Source organism: Mchenga conophoros, linkage group LG15 (assembly GCF_057382185.1).
Source record: "Mchenga conophoros isolate Kocher_MC1m ecotype Shallow Benthic linkage group LG15, M_conophoros_male_GT1.1, whole genome shotgun sequence".
Classification (NCBI taxonomy): domain Eukaryota; kingdom Metazoa; phylum Chordata; class Actinopteri; order Cichliformes; family Cichlidae; genus Mchenga; species Mchenga conophoros.
The window spans coordinates 14,162,861-14,189,647 of NC_140540.1; the positions used below are offsets into that span (position 1 = coordinate 14,162,861).

General features: G+C 41.8%; 4 protein-coding genes across 4 annotated transcripts; 3 read left to right on the forward strand and 1 right to left on the reverse strand.

Moving 5' to 3' along the window:
• Positions 1-2,263: 2,263 nt before the first annotated feature.
• ttc32 (tetratricopeptide repeat domain 32) lies at positions 2,264-4,889 on the forward strand. The gene is made up of 3 exons (XM_085246928.1): positions 2,264-2,432; positions 2,642-2,808; positions 4,097-4,889. The coding sequence occupies exons 1-3, from the start codon at positions 2,317-2,319 to the stop codon at positions 4,222-4,224; spliced, it is 411 nt and encodes a 136-aa protein (XP_085103054.1). The 5' UTR covers positions 2,264-2,316; the 3' UTR covers positions 4,225-4,889.
• A 175-nt stretch (positions 4,890-5,064) lies between these two features.
• zpax1 (zona pellucida protein AX 1) lies at positions 5,065-9,778 on the forward strand. Its single transcript, XM_085246909.1, has 21 exons — positions 5,065-5,222; positions 5,307-5,383; positions 5,456-5,551; positions 5,631-5,755; positions 5,957-6,100; positions 6,181-6,261; positions 6,337-6,501; positions 6,592-6,688; positions 6,761-6,978; positions 7,054-7,210; positions 7,286-7,494; positions 7,577-7,694; positions 7,762-7,961; positions 8,073-8,187; positions 8,258-8,427; positions 8,504-8,592; positions 8,691-8,821; positions 8,922-9,111; positions 9,258-9,393; positions 9,474-9,603; positions 9,683-9,778. Exons 1-21 carry the CDS (start codon positions 5,203-5,205, stop codon positions 9,748-9,750), a joined length of 2,736 nt encoding a protein of 911 aa, XP_085103035.1. The 5' UTR covers positions 5,065-5,202; the 3' UTR covers positions 9,751-9,778.
• Positions 9,779-14,803: 5,025 nt separating this feature from the next.
• On the reverse strand, positions 14,804-20,907 carry LOC146558039 (uncharacterized). The gene is made up of 21 exons (XM_085246911.1): positions 20,781-20,907; positions 20,643-20,701; positions 20,468-20,554; positions 20,228-20,349; positions 19,947-20,090; positions 19,704-19,802; positions 19,450-19,620; positions 19,047-19,149; positions 18,524-18,738; positions 18,099-18,249; positions 17,800-18,011; positions 17,605-17,719; positions 17,293-17,492; positions 17,104-17,218; positions 16,862-17,031; positions 16,680-16,774; positions 16,354-16,484; positions 15,502-15,691; positions 15,250-15,388; positions 15,057-15,150; positions 14,804-14,893 (listed from the first exon to the last, which is right to left on the reverse strand). Exons 1-21 carry the CDS (start codon positions 20,801-20,803, stop codon positions 14,823-14,825), a joined length of 2,706 nt encoding a protein of 901 aa, XP_085103037.1. The 5' UTR covers positions 20,804-20,907; the 3' UTR covers positions 14,804-14,822.
• A 1,660-nt stretch (positions 20,908-22,567) lies between these two features.
• Positions 22,568-26,128, forward strand: kcns3b (potassium voltage-gated channel, delayed-rectifier, subfamily S, member 3b). The gene is made up of 2 exons (XM_085246917.1): positions 22,568-22,683; positions 23,155-26,128. The coding sequence occupies exon 2, from the start codon at positions 23,159-23,161 to the stop codon at positions 24,653-24,655; it is 1,497 nt and encodes a 498-aa protein (XP_085103043.1). The 5' UTR covers positions 22,568-22,683; positions 23,155-23,158; the 3' UTR covers positions 24,656-26,128.
• Positions 26,129-26,787: the final 659 nt, after the last annotated feature.

Below are 26,787 nucleotides of genomic sequence, written 5' to 3' on the forward strand. Positions count from 1 at the left end.
ATGTTTTGTGTTAATTCTCTCAGCAAACAGCAACATTTTGGGTGATGAGACTCGGCGGTGCTGAGATTTCTGAACATTATGTTTTCTTCATGATATCGCCGTCGAAATAAAACGGTTAAATCTTAAATAAAATGTGACAATTTAACACATAACCGCAAAGCCAACTTCTTCCTCTTGGATTCCTGTCATGTAATAATTTACAGTCACACTGACGTGAAAATTAGTATATTATATCCGTTTTCTCAGTAGTGTCAACAGACAGTGGCCTACATGCCCTTCCTCTGGTCCAAACTGTTTCTGTTTGATCCGTTTCAACTCGTCCACACAGTCTGGAGATAAATGGGCTGTAAAAGGGAAGTGCACAGCCTCTGAATGACCTTTAGCTCTTAGGGTGTAATTTGTTTTCAGCGGGACAGTTGACTTCTTCACCCTGGACATTCTTCCTTACAGAATTCCCTTCTTGTTGTTCACTGCAGTGAGAGTTCCCATTGTCTTGTTACTGGTGTTTGGGGTGATTAATAAGCAGTTTTTTTCTTTAAAATATATTAAAAAAACGTCTTTAAAGATATGAAGCCTCTTGTTGGATTTCCTACTCAGATGCTTTTTATAGATATAATCAATATTATTTGCACTAACTGCATCATTTACTTTTTAAATCAAATCTAAGTTGAGTCTGACACCTGCTGTTAGAAAAAGAAAGCACAGTTTGGTTTTCACTCACATGGTGTTTTGTCTTCTGTAACATCCATCCATTTTCCACAACATATCCAATTTAGGTTCACATTAGGGCTCGAGTCTATCCCAGCTGACATCACGGAAGAGGCGGGGTGTATCCAGGACAGGTTTCAAATCTATCGCAGAGCTAATACATAGAGACAGACAACCACTCACACCTACAGAAAGCCAGAGTTCCTGTAGAGAAGTCATGGAGACACAGAGAACATGGAAACTCCACACAGCCAGCTGGTGGATTCAAACCCAGGACCTTCTTGTTATTAGGTGATGGTGCAGGTAGATAGTTTGCCCCCTGAGAGGCACAGTAAAACAATAAGAAGATAATCTCTCTTCCACAAATGTGTGTACACATGAAAAATCAAGAAAAACAGAGAAAGATGTAGTTTAGTAGTTATTATGAGCAAAGAAAATAATATAGGAAAGGTGCATTTCTACGACAACTAAATGAAGAAAATGGGAGAGAGAGGAGAACAGATGGAGAAAGGTTAGTAAGGAGGGGGTGAGGGCATCTATGAAGAGGATGGAAAGGGGACAGGCAGGTGGTCCTGATGGCACACCAGTGGATTTTTAACAGGTTGTTTAATGCGATTATTGGGAGCGATCGGATGCCTGAGGAATGAGGAAGGTGTACTGGGACCAGTTTTCAAGAACAGGGATGATGTGTAGAGCTGTAGTAACAACAGAGGGATACATGAGCCATACCATGAAGACATGGCAAAGTATTATTAAAGGTATGTTAAGAGGACAGGTGACAATCAGTGAGCTGGTTTCATAATGTGAAAGAGCACTACGGATGCAACGTTTGCTTTGAGAATGTGATGGAGACATACAGAGATGGTGCTTCACTGTGGCTTTGTGGCTCTAAAGAAAGCATGTCATGGGGCGCCAAGAGATGAGCTGCGGTACTAGATGAGGAATTCAGGAGTGACAGATAAATATGTCAGAGTGGTACAGGACATGTATGAGGACAGCGAGACTGTGGTGGGGTGTGCAGTAGGACAGACAGGTTCAAGGTGGGGGTGGTATTACATGAGGGAGATGCTCTGAGAAGCTTCAGAAAGTGGTGACGGACAGGCTGATAGATGAGGTCAGGCAGGAGTCTCTGTGGACAATGCTGTTTGTAGATGTCAAATCTGTAGTGAGAGTAGGGAAGAAGAAGAGGAATGAAAGTCAAGCAGAAGACCTGTTTGTGAATGATAGAGTAGAGACAGCGAAAGTAAATGAGTTTCTATACCTTGGATCAACCGTCCAAAGCAATGATTAGTGCACAAGACAGACAAAGTTGATGGTTTGGACATGTATAGAAGATAGAGATTAGATGAAGGATGTTGGCTTTATAAGGAGCTGCCAGGCAGGAGGGAAAGAGGAAGAGCATAGAGAATGGTGCTTCGTAGTATTCAAAACAATAAAAACGATTTTTTATTTTATTTTTTCTTACTAATAAAGGTTTTAAAACTTTATTCGTGTTTAGTACCATGAACCCTCACTGATCTACGCCGACATGTGAACCACGCTATGATTGGACAGTTTGTAGTGCAACGTCACATCCGCAGGTGAAAAACAAGAAAACCTTTCGCACACATGGAGGAGAATAATTCCCAGATACTCGAAAACGCCCACGCTGAGTTTAAAAGGGAGAATTTTAAAATGGCAGAAGAGCTGTACACAAAGTTTATTTCTTCCTGCTTACAGTCCAGGTATCGTCATTTTATTCTGGAGACGCTAAAGGCTAGCTGTTGTCGTTTATAACATGGTGGTGTTACGACACATTCTGTTACACATTAAATTTTGTGACCCGTTGTCGCTAACTGCTAGCTAATTTCAGTTCCCTTCCTCTCTCTCATGTTCACATTTAACTGTAGCCATGATTTTAAAAGGGGGTTTTAACTGTGTTATATTTGAACAGGGAATGTGAAGCAAGCAGTTTAGCAACTGCTTATAACAACCGCGGGCAGATAAAGTACCTCCGGGTGGACTTTCGTGAAGCGGTGGATGACTACACCTCTGCGACACAAGCTGACAGCCAGTTTGAAGTGCCTTTCTACAACAGAGGACTAATTCATTATAGATTAGGTAAGAAGAAGCAACAATTAAGCGACAGACAGCTCGCAGCAGCAAGCCAGTTCACATCAACAGCCAAAAAACCCCACCTCAGCTTCCGCCCATTACCTTCAAAATAAATGTCTTTTTCTCTGCTTCGTTTTTATTAACCTCTGTAGGTCCTATTTGAAAACAGTCCACTAACATTGTATACCATATAAAGAAATATAAGCACACACTGTGTATTTATATGTGTGAGGTCAACATATAGGTTGAACATCTCCATTATAGCAGACTTGCCTGTGTTTCCTCATAATCATCATCTGAAACACAGATGACACTACGTCTATTAGAAGAATGACATTACTCCTTCCAATTGCGTTGAAAAGGTGTTTTAAACTATTTTGGCTAGACAGTATTTATGATACAAGTACAAGTCAGGTTTTTAGATCCAATCATAGCACAGAAACAGCTGTTATCAAAGACTCACAGAGAGTTTTGTGTTTCAGGTAGTACATTTAGATCTGCAAAAATAAAAGCTCGGAGGTTCCTCCGTTCTTGGTCCATTATTCTGACATGCTCCTGCTTGGTACTATCATGAAGGATCATTATATATCCTATCACTTTTATGCATATGATACACAGCTGTACCTACCTATTTATCACCCTTTTCTCTGAAACACTTTGAAAAAGACAGGAGCCATGTTATCATTTTGATCTCAGTTTCGATCGCTAATTAGCATAATGTGCTTTCTACGTTTAAATATATATCAATAGTTAGAAAAATATCATCTAAAACTGACTCTTAGAAATGGGTCCGTGCATTCATATCGAGTAGGTTAGACTACTATAACGCTCTATTTGTAGGATTATCCAAATCATTAGTAGGACAACATAAACTCTTTCAGAATCTGGCAGCCAGAACACTTACACGTATACACAAATTTTAACATATTGTCACAAAATGTGGCTTAAAAAGAGATGTGATGATCTGTGGATGGCTGCACCTCCACTGAAAACTAAAGATGATTACAAGAAAGGACAAAGACAGCAAAGGCAAAAGACATTGTATATAAGAATAAATGCAAGACAGTAGAAACAGTAAAGGCTTCTGAAATCGTCAACTGTTATCCTGTAACTGTTTGGTGCTTTCTTTTCTATGACACTAGATGGAGCTGTGTATTTGCACTTGCAAAGGGTTGTGGCAACTTGCCACAACCCTTGTGCTTTTACTGCTGACTCTTTAAAATCCAGCCTAGAAGTTTATTATAAAAGATACCCTTATATTTAATATGTATTTACAATTTTTATTATCTTACAGGCTTTTTTGACGATGCCAAGAGTGATTTCCAGCAGGCATTAAAGCTCAACCCGGATTTTGAAGATGCCAAAGTGAGCCTTCAACAGACACTTCTGGACCAGGAGCACAAGATAAACAGGGGATACTGACAGCTTCTGAACCTACATGTCACGTGTAACCTCTAATCCTGCTGATAACAAAATGTACACCAGTGCACTTAATATCACTAATTGTCCAACTGTTTTTATTCGCTTGTCATTTTTTTGTTTTTAAATATAAAATCATTTGCACAAAGAAAGACAGAGCTGAAAATCAGAGGATAATTGATCTGATGAAGCAGACGTCCCACTGGATCAGGGGTCACAGATGATGGATTTTTTTTTTAAGAAGAGCATTAATATTCCTTTTTCACACCGACTCAAGCTCCTCTCAGTTAGTGAAAAATTGATATCCCTTTATAAAGGGCCGTATAAGACTGAGACTGGACACTGCAGACTTATCGACCCATCAGGTGAAAGCTTGATAAATGTTGAAGCCCCCTGTTGAAGGTTGTAGGAGAGGCTTTGTGACTTTAAATGAACCCTAATCAGAAGCTGACATAAAATAATAATGAGGAATGTCTCAGCTGCATAAAGCACACTTTGTGTCCTAAATTGAAGCTCAGACACAGCTTAAGTTTTAATACAAGGTGATGTGGTTTTAAAGGAAGGAAGTCAGCAAATATAGAAACAACAAACATACACAGAAGACAATATAAATATAATATAGACAAATGTAAATAGAATCACAAATCAATGACAATAAATTTTTTAATGACACATGTCTGTCTCGCGCTTGCTTATTCACACAAATACAGATTTTGTGATGTCCTACGAGAAGCAAAGGCATCATAAGTGGAGCCTCCCCACAGTGAGTGAGGCAGGAAGCATCACTGATGCGTTTCACCTGTGCAGAGGTGATTACCTGCTGTATAAAACAGCTGCTGACGCCTGAATGAAGCAGTCAGCTCTTTTGCGTCAGAGCTGGTTTGTTGGTGGTAGGTCTTGCTTGGGGTTTCAATGCCAAGCTCTGGTTGTGGTTGGTTTCAGTAAATTTTTGTTTTTGCATGGTTACATTGACACTGCGACATGTGGCGGCTTAAAAACATGTAAGTTTAAGTTAAGTCTTGTTTAGTTTTCTGACAGTTACTCTAATTTTTCTAAAATGTGCATTTTTTTTCTCCCCCTTCAAGTTTATTATGGAACTTGATGGCTGCAGTAATTGTTTTAGGTCAAGCATGGCCAAATACGAAGCTCGCTTCACAGTCAAGTAAGACTAACTCGTTAAACTGCTCCAGATCAAATTGAGGCTACACTACCTGACCATCGTCTTCTTTCACAGGCAGTGGTTTAAAGGCAGACTGTTTAGGAAATCTAATGAGGCTGTCAATGGATGAGGCTTTAGCAGTGGGGAACCAGCTTGTAGTGGAAGCCATCAGTGAGTTAAAGGGCTAATTGGGAACAGGCTGTGTCATTGCTTTGAGAAGAGATCCCTCATGTTTGCATGTCATCTCCAGATGGCACCCAGTGTGTCTTGTTGACACCCACCTTGGCTGCTCAGTGTGGGTACAGCATGGAGTCTGACCCCTGGGGTAACACAAGAATCTACATGTCTCTGATGGGCTGCTTTGTGGACAACAAGGTATGTTGAGCTGAGGTGGAACTTTTTTCTTTCCAAACATTACAAATTTAAATATCACCTAGATTTTACTCCAACCTTCCATTTAATAGAAACCTTAAAAGTTTAGGTCTGCAAGTTTTGCAATTTTGCAAATGAGTACAGGTAATAGTGTATCAGGAACAGACTTTCAGGGGGAACTAACTGCTTACACTTCTCTTATAGGATGATGCAACATTTAAAATTGGCTTGAAACTCCAAATGTACAGCCAGAGGCCATCAGATGTGGTAACTCATGAAGTGAATCAAACGTGCAGCTACACTCGCTGGGCCCCTAAAGAGATTCTCTGTGACAGGAACTACATGGAAGTGGGTTACGTAACACTGCCAGGTTTACTTTAATACTTATGCCCTTCAAACTCTTCAATTAGCTTTGTCTTGTCTTCTAGGTGTCAAACTACTTGATGAAAGCTAATCCACAAACTAAGCGGCCGGCTCAGGATCAAAATGTTGACTCATATCTGCTTGAGGTGCCTAGATTATAGAGTTAAGAAAATTACTAAATGCAATCCAATGAAGGCTCAAAATGTTCCATTTTGCTGCAGGACTCTGGTGCATCGCATGGTATCTGGAAGATGACATTTTTCACCCCTGAACCAGTGGTAATGGTGCCAAGGGAGGCTGAACAAGCTGGCTACAGTGCAATGACTACCTCTAACAGACTGATTATGCGAAGCCCTTACAATACACCAGAGACCTTCTCAGAGGATGTAAGGATTACTTCATAATGGATAATTATTTCTGGTAATTAAAACTGACAGTAAAGTCCATATATTTTTTTTTTATTATTTTTCCTTAAGGTGGCTGGAATCCCCATGGAAATCTTCAAGGTGAGCGTCTACAACAAGGCAGAAAGTGGTCTGGGTATCGTGAACTTGGCAGCAGCTTGTCCCACAGGTGAGCATCAAACCTTCTTCACAGTAAGCATTAAAGTGTAGAATTGTCAAGAAGTTGCTTCCTCTCTTCTAGGGGGCGTACTCTTCACTGAGAGTGTGATCTCTTGGTACATCCCTCGCCGCATGACCCCTCTAATGGACGGCACATTCAGAATTGTAGAGATGCACATGGGCATCAATGGGCAGAGGCTGGATAGGTCTCAGATGGCTGCGAGAGGGTACACACTATCCACCACAGACTTTCACATTGTTGCCGAGATCCCAGTGGGCTCACCCGATGGTTACTACAAGGTCTGGAAATCTACCTCAACATGCGACTTGTGTGTTTGTATGTGCGTTTTATTAAAATGCTATAAATAATTGCAGAGTCATGCCCCAGAATATCAGTACTATGTCACCTACACTGTGGAGCCAATGCTCGAGGTACTCTGGAGGGCGGATGGGACCCAAGATGATATAAAATACAAGGTTTTGTTCCCCATTACAACGCCTCTGATGCCCAGACCTCCCCAAGTGGAAGATTGTAAGTCCCACTTAAAAGTAAAGAACTGAAAGTCGAGCCTGCAGAAAAAGCCTAAACGTGTGGCTTGTTCCTCAGATACGGTTCCAGAGGACGGTGTGTTTAGCGTCATGTTGGGGGGCTTCTTTCATGATGTGGAGCTGAAGAACATCACCTTTGTTACTGGTGTTCTCACTGTGGAGGAGAGCAATGCCAGAGGCCTGATTGTCCAGGAGCACATCTACACCAATGGCACAAAGGGCTTCTCTTTACAAGTGTCCTTCAATGCTGATGTTGTCCTGAAGACCGTATGTGGCCAACTATTGGAAATTGCACTAAAGATTGTATTCCAACTGCCAACATAACTTTTTTTTTTCTCCCCCCCTTAAGAATCCCGAACCCTTGGTTACAACCTACTCTCTCCCTTTGACCGTTGGGCTGATCATCCTGCCTGATGGAACTTCCTTTGCTCATGAGGTGACACTGCAGGCGTCTCTGCAGGATGTTGGTGAGACTCTTTTCTAGAATTGCACATTGAGCTTTGAACTCCAGATTGACTTTTCTTTCCCTTGCAGTGCTGCCTGCACTTACTGGCACCTGTGATCAGAAGCACTTTTACGTCAGGGTGAAATATGGCAGTCAAGACCGTAATTTTGAGACCGCGGTTGGAATGCGACAGCTAACCCCCGACCTGGCTAAAGCCTACAAGCTGCAGGAAAACCGCACACACTTGATCCTCAGAGTGCCCTACAATGCCCAAGACTCAAACTTTGAGGTGTATATAACATGACTCTTTGAAAACCTTCAAAGCACAGACCGGAAAAGCCCTGTAAATGCCAGTCTCCTTAGGATCTGAATTAAATGTGCTCTGAACATTTTCTTGCAGCTGGTTTCCTCAGTTTCCATCCAAGCCAGACTTGACATCGTGCTCTGGGAACCAAACAATCAGTGGGTGCTTGGTGACCTCTCCCTGGCCTGCAGCTTTCCCTTGATGACAACTAGTAAGATTTGATCACTTAAACTACTCATTAAAATAACAAACACAATCATAATAATGTCTACTTTCTTCAGAATGCTATCCTAATGGAACCATAACAGCAGTGGCTGTGAAGCTGGAATCTGTGCCCAGTCTCGTCCCGAGTCAGCTAACATTGAAGGACCGGTCTTGTAGACCAGTTTTCAGCAACGATCGCTTTGCCCACTTTTCTTTCTCTGCAGATTCATGTGGAACAAGTAGAACAGTACGTTTACAGACCTTTATCAGTTGAAAGTGCCTTTTGGGAAATGTGTTAATCAACTTGTGTTTTTTGTTTTAAGTTCTTTGACAACTACATGGTTTATCAAAATGAGATCAGCCTGTATCATAAGGTGACAGCAAAAACCTCACCTGCTGAACCTGGGTACAGGTAGGTAGACCTGACCAGTGAGTTATCCTGATGAACTGCTGATTCAAAGTTTAAAATGTGGTGGGTTTTTTTTTTTTCCCCCCCCCCATCCTGTTTAGGCAAACCATCTACTGCTACTACATGGTCAACAAAACACAAACTGTTGCATTCAGTCACAAACCAAGGAGCGATGATCCTAGAGCAGAAATTGGGACAGGGCTGCTAATGGTGCAAATGAGGCAAGCCCAGGGTAAGTCTGACAGTCGGTTTGCTACAAGGTGGAGAATTTGACATCTGTTCTCTTTAGGTGTATACACTGCCTTAGAGTTCTAATTGAGCTTCTCTTCCAGATGCTGCTTATCAGCACTTTTACAAAGCTGAAGATTATCCACTGAAGAAATACCTGAGAGACCCCCTGTTTTTTGAGGTGGTGCTGATGCAGTCAACAGACCCCCAGTTGGAGCTCATCGTGGAAAACTGCTGGGCTACTCTTCAAGAAGACAGGACATCTGTACCCCAATGGGACATCATTGTGAACAGGTGATGGCATAAGTAAATGCCAAAGTGGAAAATCTCCACTACAACTATGTAGTCCAGCTAACTTTGCCATAGTCTAGAGTGGGTGGTTAATTCACTTGGAAAATGAGTCTTCATGGTACATTTAAATTATATATTCTTCTCACTAGTTGTGAGAATCACGATGACACCCATGTGACAGTCTTCCATCCAGTTAAGGATAATATTGCCATGCCATCCCACATCAAACGCTTCTCTATGAGGATGTTCACCTTCACCAATAACAACGAAGTTCTGAGAGATCAGGTGATTCAGGCAATCTAGTCATAGGGCTGTCTAATGCAATACTGTATCAATGTGTGCTTAACCTTCCAGTCTCCCCACAGATCTATGTGCACTGTGATGCAGTGATTTGTAATACAAATGGCCCACCAGATGGCATCTGCAGAGGCCAGTGTGTGCATCCCACAGGCACAAAGGGCACTAAATTTCAAGGACTCAAAGGTGCTAAAAGGGGTAAGTGTTAATGGTGTAAGACTGGGACAAACTTGAAGTTTGAAGTGCAGTTGGTGACTTTTTTCTTTCCCATTTGCAGAGCAAAGAAGTACAGAGTCAACCCACCAATGGCAGCTCTCCTCTGGACCCATCCTACTTTCAAATTGATATTTCAATAAAAATAAATCTTAAGCTATATGGTGTCTAAGCTTTTCAATTTGTAAGCTGGGTCATGACTGTTGTAGATGCAGGCCTCAAGTTCTAAACTGGTCTGACATCTTTAACTGGCTATAACAAGGCCTCAAATGTAAACGTATCAGTTTAATTAAAACGATGCCGCTTGAATTTGCATATTGCACTTGTCTGAACTCAGTGTTCAGACAAAAGGGCATTGAAATGTGAAGTAAACTGCATGGTGTAGTGTCATGGGCTGAGCTTCACATGAAGCATTAGGCTTAAATTACTTGTACAGCATTGCTAAAACTTTCCTAAGGGTGTAGTAACTGTTCATAAATGCAATACTCTGTGGATGGGGTGCTCAATTCACAACCCAGTGTGGCGGAGTCAACTTCGTCTTTCTAGCTGACATCTTGCTGTTTCCCATGGCTCGTAAATGCTGAGTGATTCTTAGTGACTGTGAAAATGGTACAGACTGTGGTTAATGCAGAACAAAGTATTCAATTGTGCTACTATGGCATATTACAGAATTTCTGTAGTTGAGCAAGTTCATCTAACAGAATTGCTTCTCATCATAATCATATTTTAGTGACAATGCATTTGTGCACCTTCATAGCTTTTAATTTGTCTGTGCAAACTTCTATACTTTAAACTAATCGCCTGTAAATTATGATGGCAATTAAGCTACAATTTTGTGGTTTGATAATTCTGTTTAATCCTATAGTTTAAGTGGCTTGGAGGGGTAAAAAGTCTTTAATCAGATCTTAATGAAATAAAATTGCTCTTGATATTCACTAATTTGAGAATCAACTCGTCAAGGGTTAAAATTGCACCGCAAATCAAATTGGTTTCATTTTTATAATCCAGTTTTCACAAAAGGCAGCTTATGGTTGCCACAGATCAGATGTTGTCATAGTCCTTTAATTTATGTAGTCTTGTATAGATGCGCCATAAAATCACACCCTCACCCATAAACTTCTAATTGAAATGTAAGTGTATAGAGCACAACTCAAAATGCATGTGGAATAAGGACAATCACTGGCTACAGGGAAAGCCATAAATTGCTTTGACAAAACTTTTATGGACAAACTAAAGTACTTTGCTTGCTCTGACTGCCAGAAAGTGGAGTCAGCATCCATCTTGTGCTTCCAGGGAAGAAGGAGACGACACATTTACAGCAACACCGGCTCAGACGCCCCCGCACAGAAGTGGCTTGAGCAGATGGAGATAAGATAAGATAACCTTTATTAGTCCCACACGTGGGAAATTTGTTTTGTCACAGCAGGAAGTGGACAGTGCAAAAGTTATGAGGCAAAAATTAGAATACAATAAGAATAAATACAGTACACAACTGTACAGAATAGAATAAAATAAAATACTATATACAGTAGAATAAAATAAAATAAATATACAATAAGATAAAAATAGAATACAAATACAAATAATAATGAATGAGTGCTGACGGAAAGCATCTTCTTTAACCTCTCACTAAGGCAGGCAGCCGTTCTCACCTGGCTAAGTCGGCCACGATTGTCCCAATTCCCAAGAAAACTGCAGTCAGATGGATAAATACTAATAACCCAGTCCGCCCATCATCGCCAAGTGTTTTCCATACTCCTTCAAACTCATATCAAGGCTGCTACTACTCTACTGCATATCAGACTAACAGGTCATGCAGTTATAACACCCCTCCATACATCTCTTACACACCTGGATCAACTAGAAAGCATATGTAATGCTGTGATTTATGTTATGATGTTACAGTAGCTCTACATTCCCTAAGAAACAGACTGCCAAATGTCAGACCTCAACATGGTGTCTAACCAGATATTTTCTCTGGATGACATTACCTTGGCCTCTAGTAACACTGAGGAATCTTTTAACCAGATATGTCCTTCAACATGCATATCAAACAAATATGTAGGACTGCTTTCTTGCATTTGTGCAATATCTCTAAAATTAGAAACATTTATGACAGTAGGCGGGACTACTGTAATTGATATTATAAGGCTAAAAACTAACAGAAAAGCCTTTGGTTGATTCCAAATGCTTCTGTGAGAGCATATTTCTCTCATATTAGCTCTTATTAATTGATCCTTCAGCTTTCCAGCTTTTCTCTTCTGTGGAATGCTCTCTCTACTTTTAAGATTGGGTTTAAAACTTTCTTTTAAAGCATATAGTTAGGATGGGTTCAGGTGACCCCGAATCCTCCATTAGTTACACTGCTAATGACCTGGGCTTCTGGGGGCATCCCATGATGCTCTGAGTATTTGTTCTTCGCTCTGTGTGTTTAAGATAAGATAAGATAACTCTTTATTGTCATTGCACAGTCATACATAGTACAATAGTACAATGAAATTGGAAAACTGTCCTTTGTCGGCACTACATGTAACACAACACGACACGATACGACACATCACAACGCAACACAAACAACACAACACAGTATAATAACTTAGTAATAAAAAAGAAGAAGAAGTGTATGTGCATTGCACACTGTTATTATTGCACATTAATTATTATTGCACCTTGTTATAAATATAAATATTATTATTATTATTATTAACCCTAACCCCCCCCCCCCAAAAAGTCCAGGGAGGTATCCAGTCAGGTCAGCTATTTACATTGATCAGGGCTATTGCCCTGTTGTAAAAGCTGTCCTTGAGTCTATTTGTTCGGGACCTCAGCAGCCTGAACCTCCTGCCAGACGGCAGCAGCTTAAACACCCGGTGTCCTGGGTGTGTGCAGTCCCGTAGGATGCTGCGTGCCCTCTTGAGACAGCGAGTGCTGTACAGGTCCTTCAGGGAGGGAAGAGGATGTCCAATGATTTTTTGGGCCATGTTGATGACCCTCTGGAGTGCCTTTCTGTGTGCTGTGGTGCAGCTGGAGAACCACACACCGATGCAATATGTCAGTACACTTTCAATGGAGCAGTGGTAGAAGACGGTCAGCAGCTCCTTCTTCAGGTCCATTTTTCTGAGGATTCTCAGAAAGTGGAGACGCTGTTGGGCTTTCTTTAAAACCGCAGAGGTGTTAGAGCTCCATTGGAGGTCTGTGTCTATGTGCACACCCAGAAACTTGAAACTGGAGACCCTTTCCATGCACTCCCCGTTGATGCTGACAGGCTGCAGCTCAGACTTCCTCCTTCTGAAATCAACTACCAGTTCTTTTGTCTTGTTGGTATTGAGGTGTAGGTTGTTATCGACACACCAATCTGACAGCCTCTGAACTTCAGCTCTGTACGCCGTCTCATCTCCCCCTGAGATGAGCCCCACCACAGTGGTATCATCTGCAAACTTGATGACTGTGTTGTCTGGGTGGGAACTAACACAGTCATGTGTGTACAGAGTGTACAGTAGGGGACTCAGTACACAGCCTTGTGGAGAGCCGGTGTTGAGGCTGAGGGCTGAGGAAAGATGAGGCCCCACTCTAACTCTCTGTACACGGTCTGAGAGGAAGTCTCTGATCCAGCGGCAGGTGGTAGAAGGAAGTCCAATTTCCAGCAGTTTAACTATTAGTCTGTCCGAGAGTATTGTATTGAAAGCAGAGCTAAAGTCAACAAAGCGCAGCCTGGCGTAACGGCCCTGCACTTCCAGGTGAGAGATGGTGGTGTGGAGCGTTGTAGCAATGGCATCTTCAGTTGATGTGTTAGCTCTGTATGCAAACTGGAGCGGGTCGAGGTTGGGTGGCAAGCAGGACATGATGTGACGTCGGACCAGTTTCTCGAAGCACTTCATTATAACAGGTGTTAGAGCAACTGGTCGGTAGTTCAGGCTGCTAATGTTAGTACGCTTTGGCAGTGGGACAATTGTGGCTGACTTTAGGCACGGCGGGATGCAGGACTGGGACAGTGAAGTGTTGAAGATCTATACAACATCTATACGACACTTTGCATTTAATCATTAGTTATTAATCTCTGGCCCTCTTCCACAGTGCGTCTTTCATCCCATCTCCCTCCCCTCTGACCCCCCTGGTAACGACAGATGGCTGCCACTCCCCTAAGGCTGGTTCTGCCAGGGGTTTCTTCCAGTTAAAAGGGGATTGTTTGACTGTTGGGTTTTCTCTGTATTGTTGTAGGTCTTTACCTTACAATATACAGCACCTTAAGGCTACTGTTGTGATTTGGCACTGTATCAATAACACTGAATTAACTCCAATCCTGTTGTTCCACCATTGAGAGCCTCCTGATAGCACAAGATCAGAAAGATGTGCAGAGGATGGCGAAAGTGGCCTCATTGGAACTACACTACTATGGAAAGATGCACTGGTTGACTGCTCAAGAAAGCAGAGTACTCCGTTTGATTTAATTAGCTTCATTTACCATTCAGGAGCTGCTGAATGTCATTTAAAAAAATAAATAAATTCCAGAGTATCTATTTATGAAGAAATATTTTGAAGTGGAAAAATGCACCCACCACACTACAGAAATCCTAGTTAATGCCTCTGAAAATATGTGTGGAAATTGTTCCTGTGGGCTGTAAAATGAGTCACTTTATACTGATGCATTTCGAAGACAACTACAAATATTTATTGGGCTTTCTAAAGTACAAAAGCAACTTTAAATTATTAAGATTCTAATCAGTCTTTTGGCTACTTTAGGCACCACGTTAGATCTTTCATTTGCATCCTCTGTCATACACTAACATTCTGGTCTTCCTCCTGCCTGACAGAGCAATTTGTCTCCAAGCTAAGCTGTCCTCCAATCATGTCTCGTCTGGCACCCCCCAATGAAAATATTGGCACCTTCATTTCTCCAGCTTTGACTGGAGTTTTCGTGAGTGCCACCATCTCAAAACCACACGTCTCTCCATATCATAAACCTTTCATTTGTCTTTTAAGACACATGGTCACTAGTATTCCTCTTGTGAATGCACACTCACCTCTGCAAGAGTCCTTAACCCAAAGAGGTACATTGAATTATGACTTTTCACATAATTTGATAGGTGAGGCAACACAACTGACTACATACTCAGAATTACAGGTGGAAAATCAAATTTCCACATGTAGCAAAGCATAGGAAAGAACAGACAATAAAGGTGAATTTAAAAAAAATCTTTATTGTATCAACTCATAATTACTGGTCCAAATGTCACAAATGATTTTGAACTTTGTTCCTCTGAGATATGTCTTTTACCTGTGGAGAGAAGAGAATGAGGAAAGTTAACAGTAACCAATTTCAGCAGGCTGAGAAGAAAATTAGTCTGAGACAGAAGTACTATGGCACACCATGTTCTCTTCTTTTTCTGGGTCAAACCCTTGAAACAAAAGGTTCCATTATAAAAGACCTCATACTATACCTCTTCTGTACTCTGGGTCTGAACATTGCCCATTACAAATGCCACCTAATGGATTTCTGGTATCACAGATCACAACGTCACAGTGGACAAAGACCTAGAAGATGCAAGTGTTTTTATGAGTACAGATTTGCATGTGCAGTTTTCTGAACCATGGATTTTTTTATATATATATTTTTTTAACAGGCCGAGTTACCTGAGGACTTAGATCCTCTTCATTTTCAGTAAAGGCAAACATCTGGACCTCAAAGCGCTTTAAGTGAGAGGGATACTGAACCCTAGCATCAGTCCACACTGGATGGAAGACCACATGGTGTGGGTCTGTGTGTGGACAGCTGGACAATTTCAAAGATACATTAAAAAGTTAAATTTTGTCCCCCTACCCCATCCTTGCATCAGTATGAAGGAAGAGCTTATGCTAATACGCAAACACCAGCCTGAGCGTTACCCGTTTATGATCAGATCCCATCTGGGTTGGGACATCTTGTCCTCATCCAATGTCGCCCAGCAGTTCTCCAGCTCCAGTGATACTTGAGGATTTATTGCACTCATGAGCTCCACCTCAAAATACAGCGGCTGCTGGAGATGTTTCATGATGGGAGAGTCCTCGAGTCTGTAAAACTCTCTGAAGGAGTCGTCTAAGTGCAGAGAGACAGCATGAAATGACATAATGACAGGAGGCTTTGAACAATATAATCAGCTCAGGACATTGAGGTTTTTCCTCTCACAAATGCTGCATATACACCCGCCAATTATGGCCATGCACGGACCTACTTACTTGGGAGCTGCCAGCTCCCAGAACAAATTCCTGATTTGCTTCTTGCATAAAGCTCAATATCCAAATTTTCTGGGATGTTAGAATAAAAACTAAGATTAGTTAAGGCTTAGCTACTTTAATGAGAGCTGCGCCTAGGGATAAATTCAAAGTAGAATGACGAAAACTAATACCAACTCCTTACACGCAATAGACAAGGCATTTTAGATTATAGGAGCTCCTGGAGTAAAAACCATTGAAGCTGATTGTCAACATTAAGCAGGAAAAATTAGCCACATGCTGATGACAGCAACCTTTAAAGTCTGAACCATCTAGTTGCCAGAAATTTTAAAATGTTTTCAAAAACTATTAGATCTTCTAGAGATAAAGCAGTAAGGTTTAGTTAGTAAAGGCAGTTAAAGATTAATTTAAAATTGCTTAATGATTTGAGGATGACTTCCAGTTTAAGGGAGAAGAATCTTAAATCTCTCCAGTGCTGGAGTTGTATTTGTGTTGTGGAAAAATGAAATTATGCCAACTTCATACCCAAAGAAAGTCTCATTGCCACTTGCAGCTGGCCTTTTGCATTTTCAGCATATGGTTCACTCCTGCGAGGTCTGGTGTGGAAGGACACAGCGTGGGTTGTGTTGAGGTCGTAGTAACATGAAACCCTTAGCCTAGAAGACAAGCCATGAGATTTGAATGCAGTCAGAAGTGCAAAGACCAGAGAGAAAAATTCCTACAGACACTCATCTTTGTCTCAGGATCAAAGATTGAATAAGGGATAACGCAAAGCTGAAGGAGTCCATTTAATCCAGAGATTCAAGTTACTTTTAAAAACTTTAGTCTCCTAATAACAATCAGCCACTCACGCAAATTCTGCTTCCTCAGAGTCTGATGTACTTTTTGTTTCGAGGTCATGTGGCACAGAGATGTCATTTTCATAGAGCATCGCATTGGGCAAAAACTAAGGGAACAAAGTTAAAGACAATACATCAGATCAGCCTCACCATTAATAGTCTGTATTAGTCATGAAGTTGTGCAGTGACAGTACCTTTCTGGTAGTCCCACAGGAGTTAGCAGTGAAGACAAAGTAAGCGTAGCGGTCATCACTGTAGACTGGACCGCAGGTGGGGTCGAGCAGCGTGAGCTCACTGGGGTTCAGGCTGGGAACAGACTCCATTTTCACAGCCAGAGTGGTTATGGTACCATTAGGGAAACACTCTGAAAAGAAAAGTTTAAAAACTCGACTCGAACTCTCCAATGAAATTTAAACAACAAGAAACCCAAACCAACCAGTAAGCGATGAGAAGAAATTGCAAGCCATCGAGAAGTCACTGATGGGCACGTTAGATTCTGGATCCTTCAGGATCACGTCAATTCTGGTCCTAATGGAAGTTGGTGTAATAGCCTGAAACATTGTTCAAGTTAGAGCAAGCAGGACATTAAACAGAAGATTCTCATCTACAGCAAAGCACAAAATACCTCAAACTCAACATCAGGGGCTGCAAACGGCACAACAAGATTGAAGTGAGTTCCATTCTCCATGTAGCCATACTGCTGAGCCAAACCTGGTGTCAGCAGTCGCTTTCCCACCATGGTATGAAAGTTGAAGTCTGAGGTTCCATGTTCCACAAGGACATAAAAGTTCTGGTAATCACAGCTTCCAGAGACGGAAGGAGGAACTGCAGGTAGATTAAAAAAGGCATCAAGAACCCTGGCCTGCAGCTGGTGCAAGGTCATGACAAACATTTCAGGCTTGTGTGTTTACATTTGTATATAAACAGCCATACAGACCCTTTTCTTCCAGTGTGGCTTCCAGGTAAACCGTGTGAGAAAATGGAGCAAACTCATTCAGCACCAGCAAACCAAAGGTCAGGTGAAGAGAGTAGACTATAAATCCCATTCCTCTCTGTAGGGAAATGGAAAGATTAGCAGTCAAATTAAATATGCATTAATATTCTGCCCCCACAAGCAGAAATTACATCTTACCGATTGTAGCACGGCAGGGTCTGTGAAGGGCACTTCAAGTGTAAAGACTTTCAAGCTGCTGTTAGGGGACACATGCTCTCTGATGTTAAAGCCTCTGGCATGGCACTGTGCTATAGTCAAAACCTCAGAGGGGAAGGTGATGTTCATCAGCGCCACGTCAGGAGCAAAATGCCCAAGCACCAGCTTAAACACTTGCTGTTTCGGAACAGTCTCTGTAGGGACGAGAGAAGAGGAATTCAGTGAGCTTGCACTTTACACAAATAATCATAATATATGATAAGTGGAATGGAGAGACTCGCCGTCAAAAACTTGAAGATTCAGTGACAACAAAGGCGTCGTGATGGGAAACAAGACTTTGTATCTTGTGTCTTCTCCATCTTCAGTCCAGAGCAACTCCAGCATGGGTTCGATTGTATAGGAGAGGAGATACCGATTTCCCTGGATATGGCTCTGTTTATCATTTTAAAACCAAGAATTTGTCATTATAACTACTCCTAATGGAACATATTTAAAAGCAGAACAAAAGCTGTAATAATTCTTTATAAGATTCCTGCTTTAATGCTTGTAGAGCAACTCTTTTGGAGGCTCAGCTTTGGAAATGGGCCCTCATTTCACAGTGAGAAGTGGCTTTTACTACTTTGCCATCTTAAAAGGCCAAGGAAGCCATTTATCAGTATATACTTGATGCAAATCTTGATTTCTTATAAAAACAACTGCCTTTCACCTTAAAGTATCCACCGTCGGCCCCAACAGGAAGCTGAACAATGATGTACGAGTCGTCGGTAGACAGCTTGGCCGGCATCTGAGTAGGATCAAGCGTCTGACCGTTGATTCCTAAGTACACCTCCAAGAGCTGAACCCGCCCAGAGGACATTAAGGGGTCAATGCGTTGGGGCAGGCGCCAAGTGATCATGGTGGGCGTGAAGGAAACACTATGACCTGCACATAAGGCATAATATGAGGCCAAAACAGACACTACTATAGAGGATTTAGAGGCTACAAGGTCTGCTGGCAGACAACTTTGCTAACAGCTTAGCATTTCTAAACCACACATGCATACAAGTCTTCATATTAAACCTGGGACAGACAGCAAGTTAATATTTCTAAACGTCCAAATGCATCACCACCCTAGGAATAATGAAGACTAGAAAAAACAAATTTGCAGATTTAACTGCTAAAGCCTTCAGGTTTTAAACACAAGATGACACAGGCTCCCTGCAGCTTTCACATGGTTAGAGTTTAATTACCGTCCAGCACTGGACAAGCAGCTACAGCATCAACTCGAGCAGTCAGCCACTGCTTCTCAAAGATAGTCGAGGTTTTGAACACCTTCATGGGCACCCCTGCTACCTGCAGGGTGAGATAACATTTAATACATTGAAGATAAAGCATGTGTGCAAAAGAGCAGTTCGTTAGAACATGGAAATGTAGGCTAATGGGCCATATGTACTTTATCTTGTCAAATGTCAGACCGTAACAAGTTTAAAAAGGTAGTCTGATCATATAATGAATCTAAATCCAATTGGTTACTGACTGCAAGTGTGAGCCAGCTAATGGGCTACAAGTACTTTAACCAGAGTCTGTCTGTAGAACAAGATGCCAGGTCATGTCAGGCATGTGTGAAAAGCATGCGATCTGCAGTTTACTCACAGTCTGGGTGTACGTTGCCAGTGCAGACTTTGAACTCCGGAGAATCACCCTGGTGGGAGTGTTTCCTACCCCGTACCCCCTTTGGTGGGCCTCAGTCGCCTTCATGAGCCTCTCCTCAGGTGTGAAGAACACAACTGTTGTGATTATGTATCCTGCGTCTATGGGGCGTTTCTGTAAGGAAAACACCAAATCGTGACTTTACATGCAGAGATGGGGTCTGAGAATAGACTAGAGGCCAAACGAGCTCCTCCAACCTTTGCGGCTTGTCGAGTAGAAGCAAACTCTGGACTGCCCTGTTGCTCTGAATATGCAGGAAGGCCATAATCATCTGCAGCTGCCCTCTTCACGGACACCTAGAAACAAGACCCTTCGAGTCAATGATAAACCATCTCTCACCTCTCTAGGAACTGTTTTAGCCTTGATGCTCTTATGGGCTATAGCACCACTGTCATATAGATGGGAACATGACCACAGAAGGTTTTGCTGCAGTCACTTGCCTCCATATAGCTGTGGTCACAGACGATTTCCCTGAAGGCCCAGGGAGTGTAGCGGCAAGTTTTAACCACCTGGTACACCTCGTCTTCAAACAACTGGTTTCCATGCAGTCGAACATGCAAAGCAGTGGTGAATTCTTTATCGTCCTACAAAAAAATAAATATTTTTTTAAAAAAAGAAGTTAATACTAGAAGCATAGGACACATTGGGTGCTTTGAAAAAAAGAACAAAAAAAACAAACAAACAACCTCTAATAATTCTGTCTTTATCTTTGTTACGTTACCACATTGTGAGCAAAACAGTTTTGAAGAGAGGCATAAATCAAGGCGTTTCCCAGCAGATCAATCTTCACACTGATGCCACACTGCGAGGCTAAACTTGGCGTAAGAGGAATTGCAGTGTTATCTGAGGAGAGGATAAGGAACACAAAAAAAAAAAAAAAAAAAAAAGTGGGAAAAATTAAGCTTTAAGAGGCAAGAAGCCAAAGAAAAAAAATTTTTTTTTTTTTTTTTAAAAAGCTTACTCATGACGGCAGTAATTTTCATAAGATTTCCTCCAAGTGGACCAACATCCACACGCATCACATTCCCCAGACACTGAGCGGTGATATCTGGAAATAAACATTGACGTGAGTAAGTAGGCAGTAGTTTGATTAAGTGACATTTTTAGGAAAAATTAAAAAAATAAATAAAACTTACTTAAAGGGGGCCTCTTTTGAGCCTGTGTGTTCATAACAACTACCAAAAGAATGAACCACCTGAAAAAAACTTAGTCAGTTAAAGACAAAAATCTGAAAGTTTGACTAAAAAGGTTCTTAGAAAAATAAAGCTACAAACCCCAATCCTAATGAGTGACCCATGGCACAAGAGGTGGGGAAGTGGTAATCTTAGCGTCTCTGTTTTTGCCGTTTTTAAAGAAGTTTGTAGGGGACCTAAAGGCACCTCTTTGGGTAAGATGAGGGAGGTTGCAGCCACACACAGGTGGATCTCGTTGGAGCCTGATGAGGTTGATTGGGTGGAAGTGAGTTTTAACCAGAGCTGCAAAAATGCTGACGGCACTTGTACTGGAATTAAATTCAAATATGCTTGTCCAACCAAATGAACTGTTGTAAAGTAAATAATTAATAAAATGAAGCATGTGTGTTTGTTTTGTTTTCTTATATACTGAGAATTCATCCAAACTCTGAACAGCATTTAAAAATTAAAAGTTATAGTACAAAACCAAAGCAGAAATTAATTTTAAAAAGGCAGCAGTGTTTTGTACTATTGCTAATAATTGCTGGTTTTACGTTCTTCAGTTGAGGGAGCAAGTCTATGTGAATAAAGTAAAATAAAAATGAAGGTGTGAGATTTTTCATACAATCTTCCAATAACCTGCCGAAGTTGAAATGAGTGGTGCAAATTCAAAAATGTCACAAATTCATTTTGACTTTTTCTAAAACCAATTAGAAAAAGTCTAAATGAAGTTGGGGTCTTGAGAGGTGCCACTGAGGTCAGAAGATTGTCCTTGTGCAGGTTGTGAGTTCATGATGGTTGCGCCACAGAAGAGCAGAATAACTATAAACTTCTGTAGCCCTGAACTGTTGTAAACAAATTTATTCAGAAAGCATGGATATTAAAATGGCAAATTAAGTTTTTAAGTCCTAAAGAGCAGGAAGCACTCAGGAAATCCCCTGTGCTTTTAGGAAGTGAAGAAATTGATTTTATGGTTATGATTTCACTGCTAAAAATCAAAAATTAAAACAAACAAAGATACTTCAGACAAATTATCATCAAATGCACCATAAAATATTATTATAGTTAATTTAGAAAGCATGAAGTAATTTCATATTTCTGTATTATTTAGGTTTTCATCAATCCCCCTATTTATTGTTTAGTTCATTTTATTTTATTATTTATTTTCCTCCACTAAAACATTATTAATTAAATTTAAAAAAAAAAACCTTAAGTAAATACTTATACAATCCAGCAATAAAAGCAAACAAAATAAATTATATCAGTTTTTTTTAATGCCTGCATTAATTTATTTTAATTTTTTTTTTTTTTTATAGCATATGCATTTATTGTGTCAAATTTTTTGTGCTTCTTAACCTTGGCCGTTTTGGTCTTCCGTATCGCACACAGAAGTTGTGGGAGATGCTGAGGTTTCTTTCTTTGAGGGGATAAAAAACACGGAGTTTGGTAAGTTATAAAACCTGATTTATAAACGTTGAACAGCAGCTGTTTGATGAGTAGCGTTTTAGAGTCTGGTTTCTCAAAGTGGATTCAAATGTCATTTATTAGTTACTTCGCTCTCTGCAGCCAGTGCGCTGTCTCCGCGTTGGTTCAACTGCAGCTGTTTCACTCAAATACAGAACAAGTGGGGTTTGTAAGGGACATTGAGAACATCTGAAGTGACATTTAAAGAGTGAGTAAGTGATAGCCCAGGACAGAAACATAATAATTTTGGAGGCTCTTTTAAAATAAAGCGACTAGGTTACATACGTTATAAATTTCTCAAGAGGTGTTCCCAGTCTCTCGCTGCCCTCTCCTCTCCTCCCTCGCCCCTCCCTGTTCCCTAGAAAAGGGAACAAACTGCCTCCGTGCTTCTGTCCCGCCTCCAGCTCTTCTTGTCCCGTCCGGGGAGCAGCGGCGCCTCACTCCCTCGCTGACCTGCTCTGTGCGGCATTTCAGGAGAAGATGAAAAGCAAAACGGCAGGATAAAAGTTCTTTTTCATGGAAAGAAACGCTCCGAATACAGGTATGTTTTTCTACCTTTGCATTAAGACCCTATAATTAACAGACTTATCAGGTCCTTATTAACCAATTTAAAAAAACAAAAAACTTTAATTTGAAAAACTCAGCTTCGCTTAAGTGTCTAGAATTCAACTGTTTAAAAATATCTACACAAAAATGTAGACGAGGGCTGGAAATCAGTTTGTAAAATGATATTTTTCTAGTGGTAATCCTGTACATGTGACAGCACCTCATGCCTCTCTGCTCTCTCAGTATAAGCCATTTCCTGTGTGTGCTGTATTGATCCCCCTCCCTCCTTCCGAAGACTAATGTATTCTACAAACAGTGCAGTCAAATGTGTCTTGATAGAAACCATCCATTTAAACGTTACAGTTAGTCTTCACTGGGGAATCCTTGTGGGCATTTTAGTTGTCATAAAAAAAAGACACAAAAAGTCTGCTAGAATGAACTGACTTCACTGTAAATGTCTTTTCAGGATCATGGGGTATGGGCAAATCCTCCACCGGCGAGGGGATGAGGAGGACCAGGTCCACCTCAATGTGGGAGGGGTACGGCATGAACTGGATCCTGATATGGTGCTCCGCTTTCCTCACACGCGTTTGGCTCGTCTGCTGTGCTGCCAGAGCGAGGCGGCAATCCTGGAGCTGTGTGACGACTACAGCCCGGCTGAGAAGGAGTACTACTTTGACAGGAATCCTCGGGTTTTCCTGTGCGTGCTTAACTTTTACCACACGGGACAAATCCACATGATGGAGGAGTTGTGCGTTTTTTCTTTCTGTCAAGAGATTGAGTACTGGGGTATCAAGGAGCTCCACCTCAGCCCCTGCTGCAGCAACTGGTACCACGAGAGGAAGGAGTACATCGAGGACAGAGACTGGGACATCAGGAGCGAAGACCAGCAGGAGCCGAGCTTCGACTCCTCGTTTGAGGAGCTCTCTGCTCTCGATAAAGACCTCGCCAAGTTCAAAGGGGCCTGGTGTGCAGAAATTCGCAGCTACATGTGGCTCAGACTGGAGGATCCGGGTCACTCGAGAGCCTCGAAGATCATTGCTGTGGCTTCCCTCAGCGTGGTGTTGACCTCCATCGTTGCCATGTGTGTTCACAGCATGCCAGAGTTTCAGCGTGTGGATGACAGTGACAGGCCCATCGAGGACCCCGTGCTCACTAGACTGGAGGCGGTTTGCATCGTCTGCTTCTCCGCAGAGTTCATAATCAGGTTAATTGTCGCGCCCTCCCGACGGAAGTTTCTCGGAAACCCCTTGAACATAATCGACGCCGCTTCGATTTTGCCGTTTTATGCCACTTTAGCTCTGGAGACCGCCGACGAGGATAGCGTAGAGGAGAACGAGGACATAGAAAACGTGGGGAAAGTGGTGCAGGTTCTGCGCCTCATGCGGATTCTCAGAATCCTCAAACTGGCTCGCCACTCCATCGGACTGCGAGCACTGGGGGCCACCGTCCGCCACAGCTACCAGGAGGTGGGCCTGCTCCTTCTCTTCCTCTCAGTGGGAATCTCCATCTTTTCTGCTCTCATCTACTTCGCAGAGAAGGAAGAGGACACCGATTTGGGGACAATACCTTCAGGTTGGTGGTGGGCCACAATCACCATGACCACAGTCGGCTACGGGGACACCTGCCCCGTGACGGTGGCGGGGAAGATTGTGGCCACCGTGTGTATCATCTGTGGCCTGCTAGTGGTGGCTCTTCCCATCACCATCATCTTTAACAAGTTTTCAAAGTACTATCAAAGAAACAAAGCCATGGAGGGACAGTGCATCACCAAGCCCGAAAGACAAGACCCAGAACTCCCTCATTACAACATCAGGGAACTGTTAACGGGAAGCGTGTACCCCTTTATAGGAAGCATCGCCTTTAGGAACAGTGGGAGCAGCGGAGGGGACGATACGGACGCCTCCAGTCTCCAGGACATCGAGGTGTACGATAATGACGCTTGTGAAAATGGAGCAGCCAAATGAGATTCCTGCCATTTCACCGAGCATCACTCCCTTTATGACTGCGAGTCAGTCTCTGCCTCTCTGGGCAGAGTGCTCCATCACTGACCCTGCCTTCCTGCACTGTCTTCCCCCTGCAATTTGACAGAGAAATATTGTGGCCATGAAGTTTTTTCCCTCCTCTATCTCTCTCTCTCTCTCTCTCTCTCTCTCCCGCTCTCTGTCTACAGGGGAATAGCTGTGGCTGAAATATACAGCGTCGCTAAAACCGGGAAATCTAAAGGGAATTATCTGAACCTTGCTCAGAGGTTTGAAAGCCCATTTTCTGCTTGAGAAAACTGCAATGATGCATGTAGGAGGCCATAATGTTAATGTTTTTCAAAGTAATGTCCTTTATTGATTTCCTGCTTGCTGAAAAGTTCAGACAGAGAGTTTTCCAAATGCAAAAGTCTAGGATGACAACAGCACAGTTTGATGTTTAAAAATGGCGTTATAGATCTCAACGTTGGCTGCATGACCAAAAATAAGTGCATTTTGAAAGAGAGTAATAAAAATAGTAGAATTAGGCACAAAAATTGATGAAGAGAGGTGTCACATTCCTCTCAGAGCACCGTGGAAGTCGCTGATGTGCCGGGTTTTTATTTCGTTTTTGTTCCTTTTGGACAGTTCTGGCATCTCGGTGAAAGGGGAACTCATGTGGACATGAAATAAAACTCACAAGACAGGTGCTGCTCATTTGTGCCTGTTCAGATAAGCTTAAGATTCAGGCGTTTGCATTTATTTCTTCTCGCGAGTTTAAACTCACATCAGGTAATCAATGTGTCGAATTTAATTTTTGAGGAGTGCAACACTTTGAAAATGCAAAGAAACCTTCTTTTTTGTGGTATTCTTCAGCCTTATCTCTCCCTGAATGTATTGATCTCCTGTCCCCTGTTATAATTTCTGCTTGGATGGACGCTGCCCTACCAAACTTTTCTCTGCAGGCGTCTAAAGGTGCTCATGCAGCTGAACGGAAACAATTCAAACATGAATTTGATGGTGGTTGAGGAAAAAACATTTAAAAGCACCTTAAAAGGCTGCACGAGAAGCCGGTTTCTGTTCAAACACACAGACTAACTGAGGCTTAACCTGAACAGATAAACGCCATTACCGTCTGATTATTCCTTAGAAGTAACAAATGAGTTTCGATCACTTGGTTTCGTGTATCAGGTGTGCTCAGTAACCAGATTAGCATATTGCTTATTCCACACTTTGGGTTTATTGCCTTTGTCAGTTGCATTTTATTGTAATGACAGAACTGGCGCAGACACCTACTGATTATCAATAAATTTACATGCACAAGTGAAGAGCACAGTTGATGGCATACAGTACGTGACAGTGATTTTGCAGGCATGCATGCAGTGTGCATCCTTCCATAGGCACGACTGTCCGTATTTGTCAGGATATCTTTCTAAAAAACAAACAAAAAAAACCATGTGAGGAGTCACCACATGAATAAAGGGAAATATTGGACGATTTCTGCTCTCCGTTCAATTCTTGTTTGAACTGCTCACACCTCATGCCCTTCACTGAGAGGTCACAGTTAAACATCATTCACGTTAAAGCCCCGAAGCATCCGCTGCAACAAAATGAAAGGAAGTAACGATCTCATACATTTGAGGCACTGTTAGAATAATGGTTACAATAAAATGGTAGTGCTGCTTTTCTGAAATGTAGATTGCTGTGAATATTGCGCAGTGATAATAATAAGGCACAACACCTCTCAACAGAGTAAAATACTAAAGTCGAGGTTCCGTTATTCGGCCACGATACAATTTCTTATGACTTCTTGATGCAGACAAAAATAAACATCAAAAGAACACTAAAAGTTTTTGTAAAAAAGACTTTTTATACGACTGAAAAACCTGTACACACTCATATATGTCTTTACACTTAGTCGGTGAGGACAATATTTAATTGAAAACCAAATCTGTAATCTTTATTCAATGTATGTGTGAGCATGTATATCTCTGTATGTGTTAAGAAATCTGCCCCAGGACATTCAGCTGACAATGCAACACAGTTGGCAACAGATAACTGCACAGATATCTGTTCCTCACCATTACTCACAGCCCTGTGGCTTCTTGGGCTTTGGTTTTGAAGAGGGAAGTGGATTT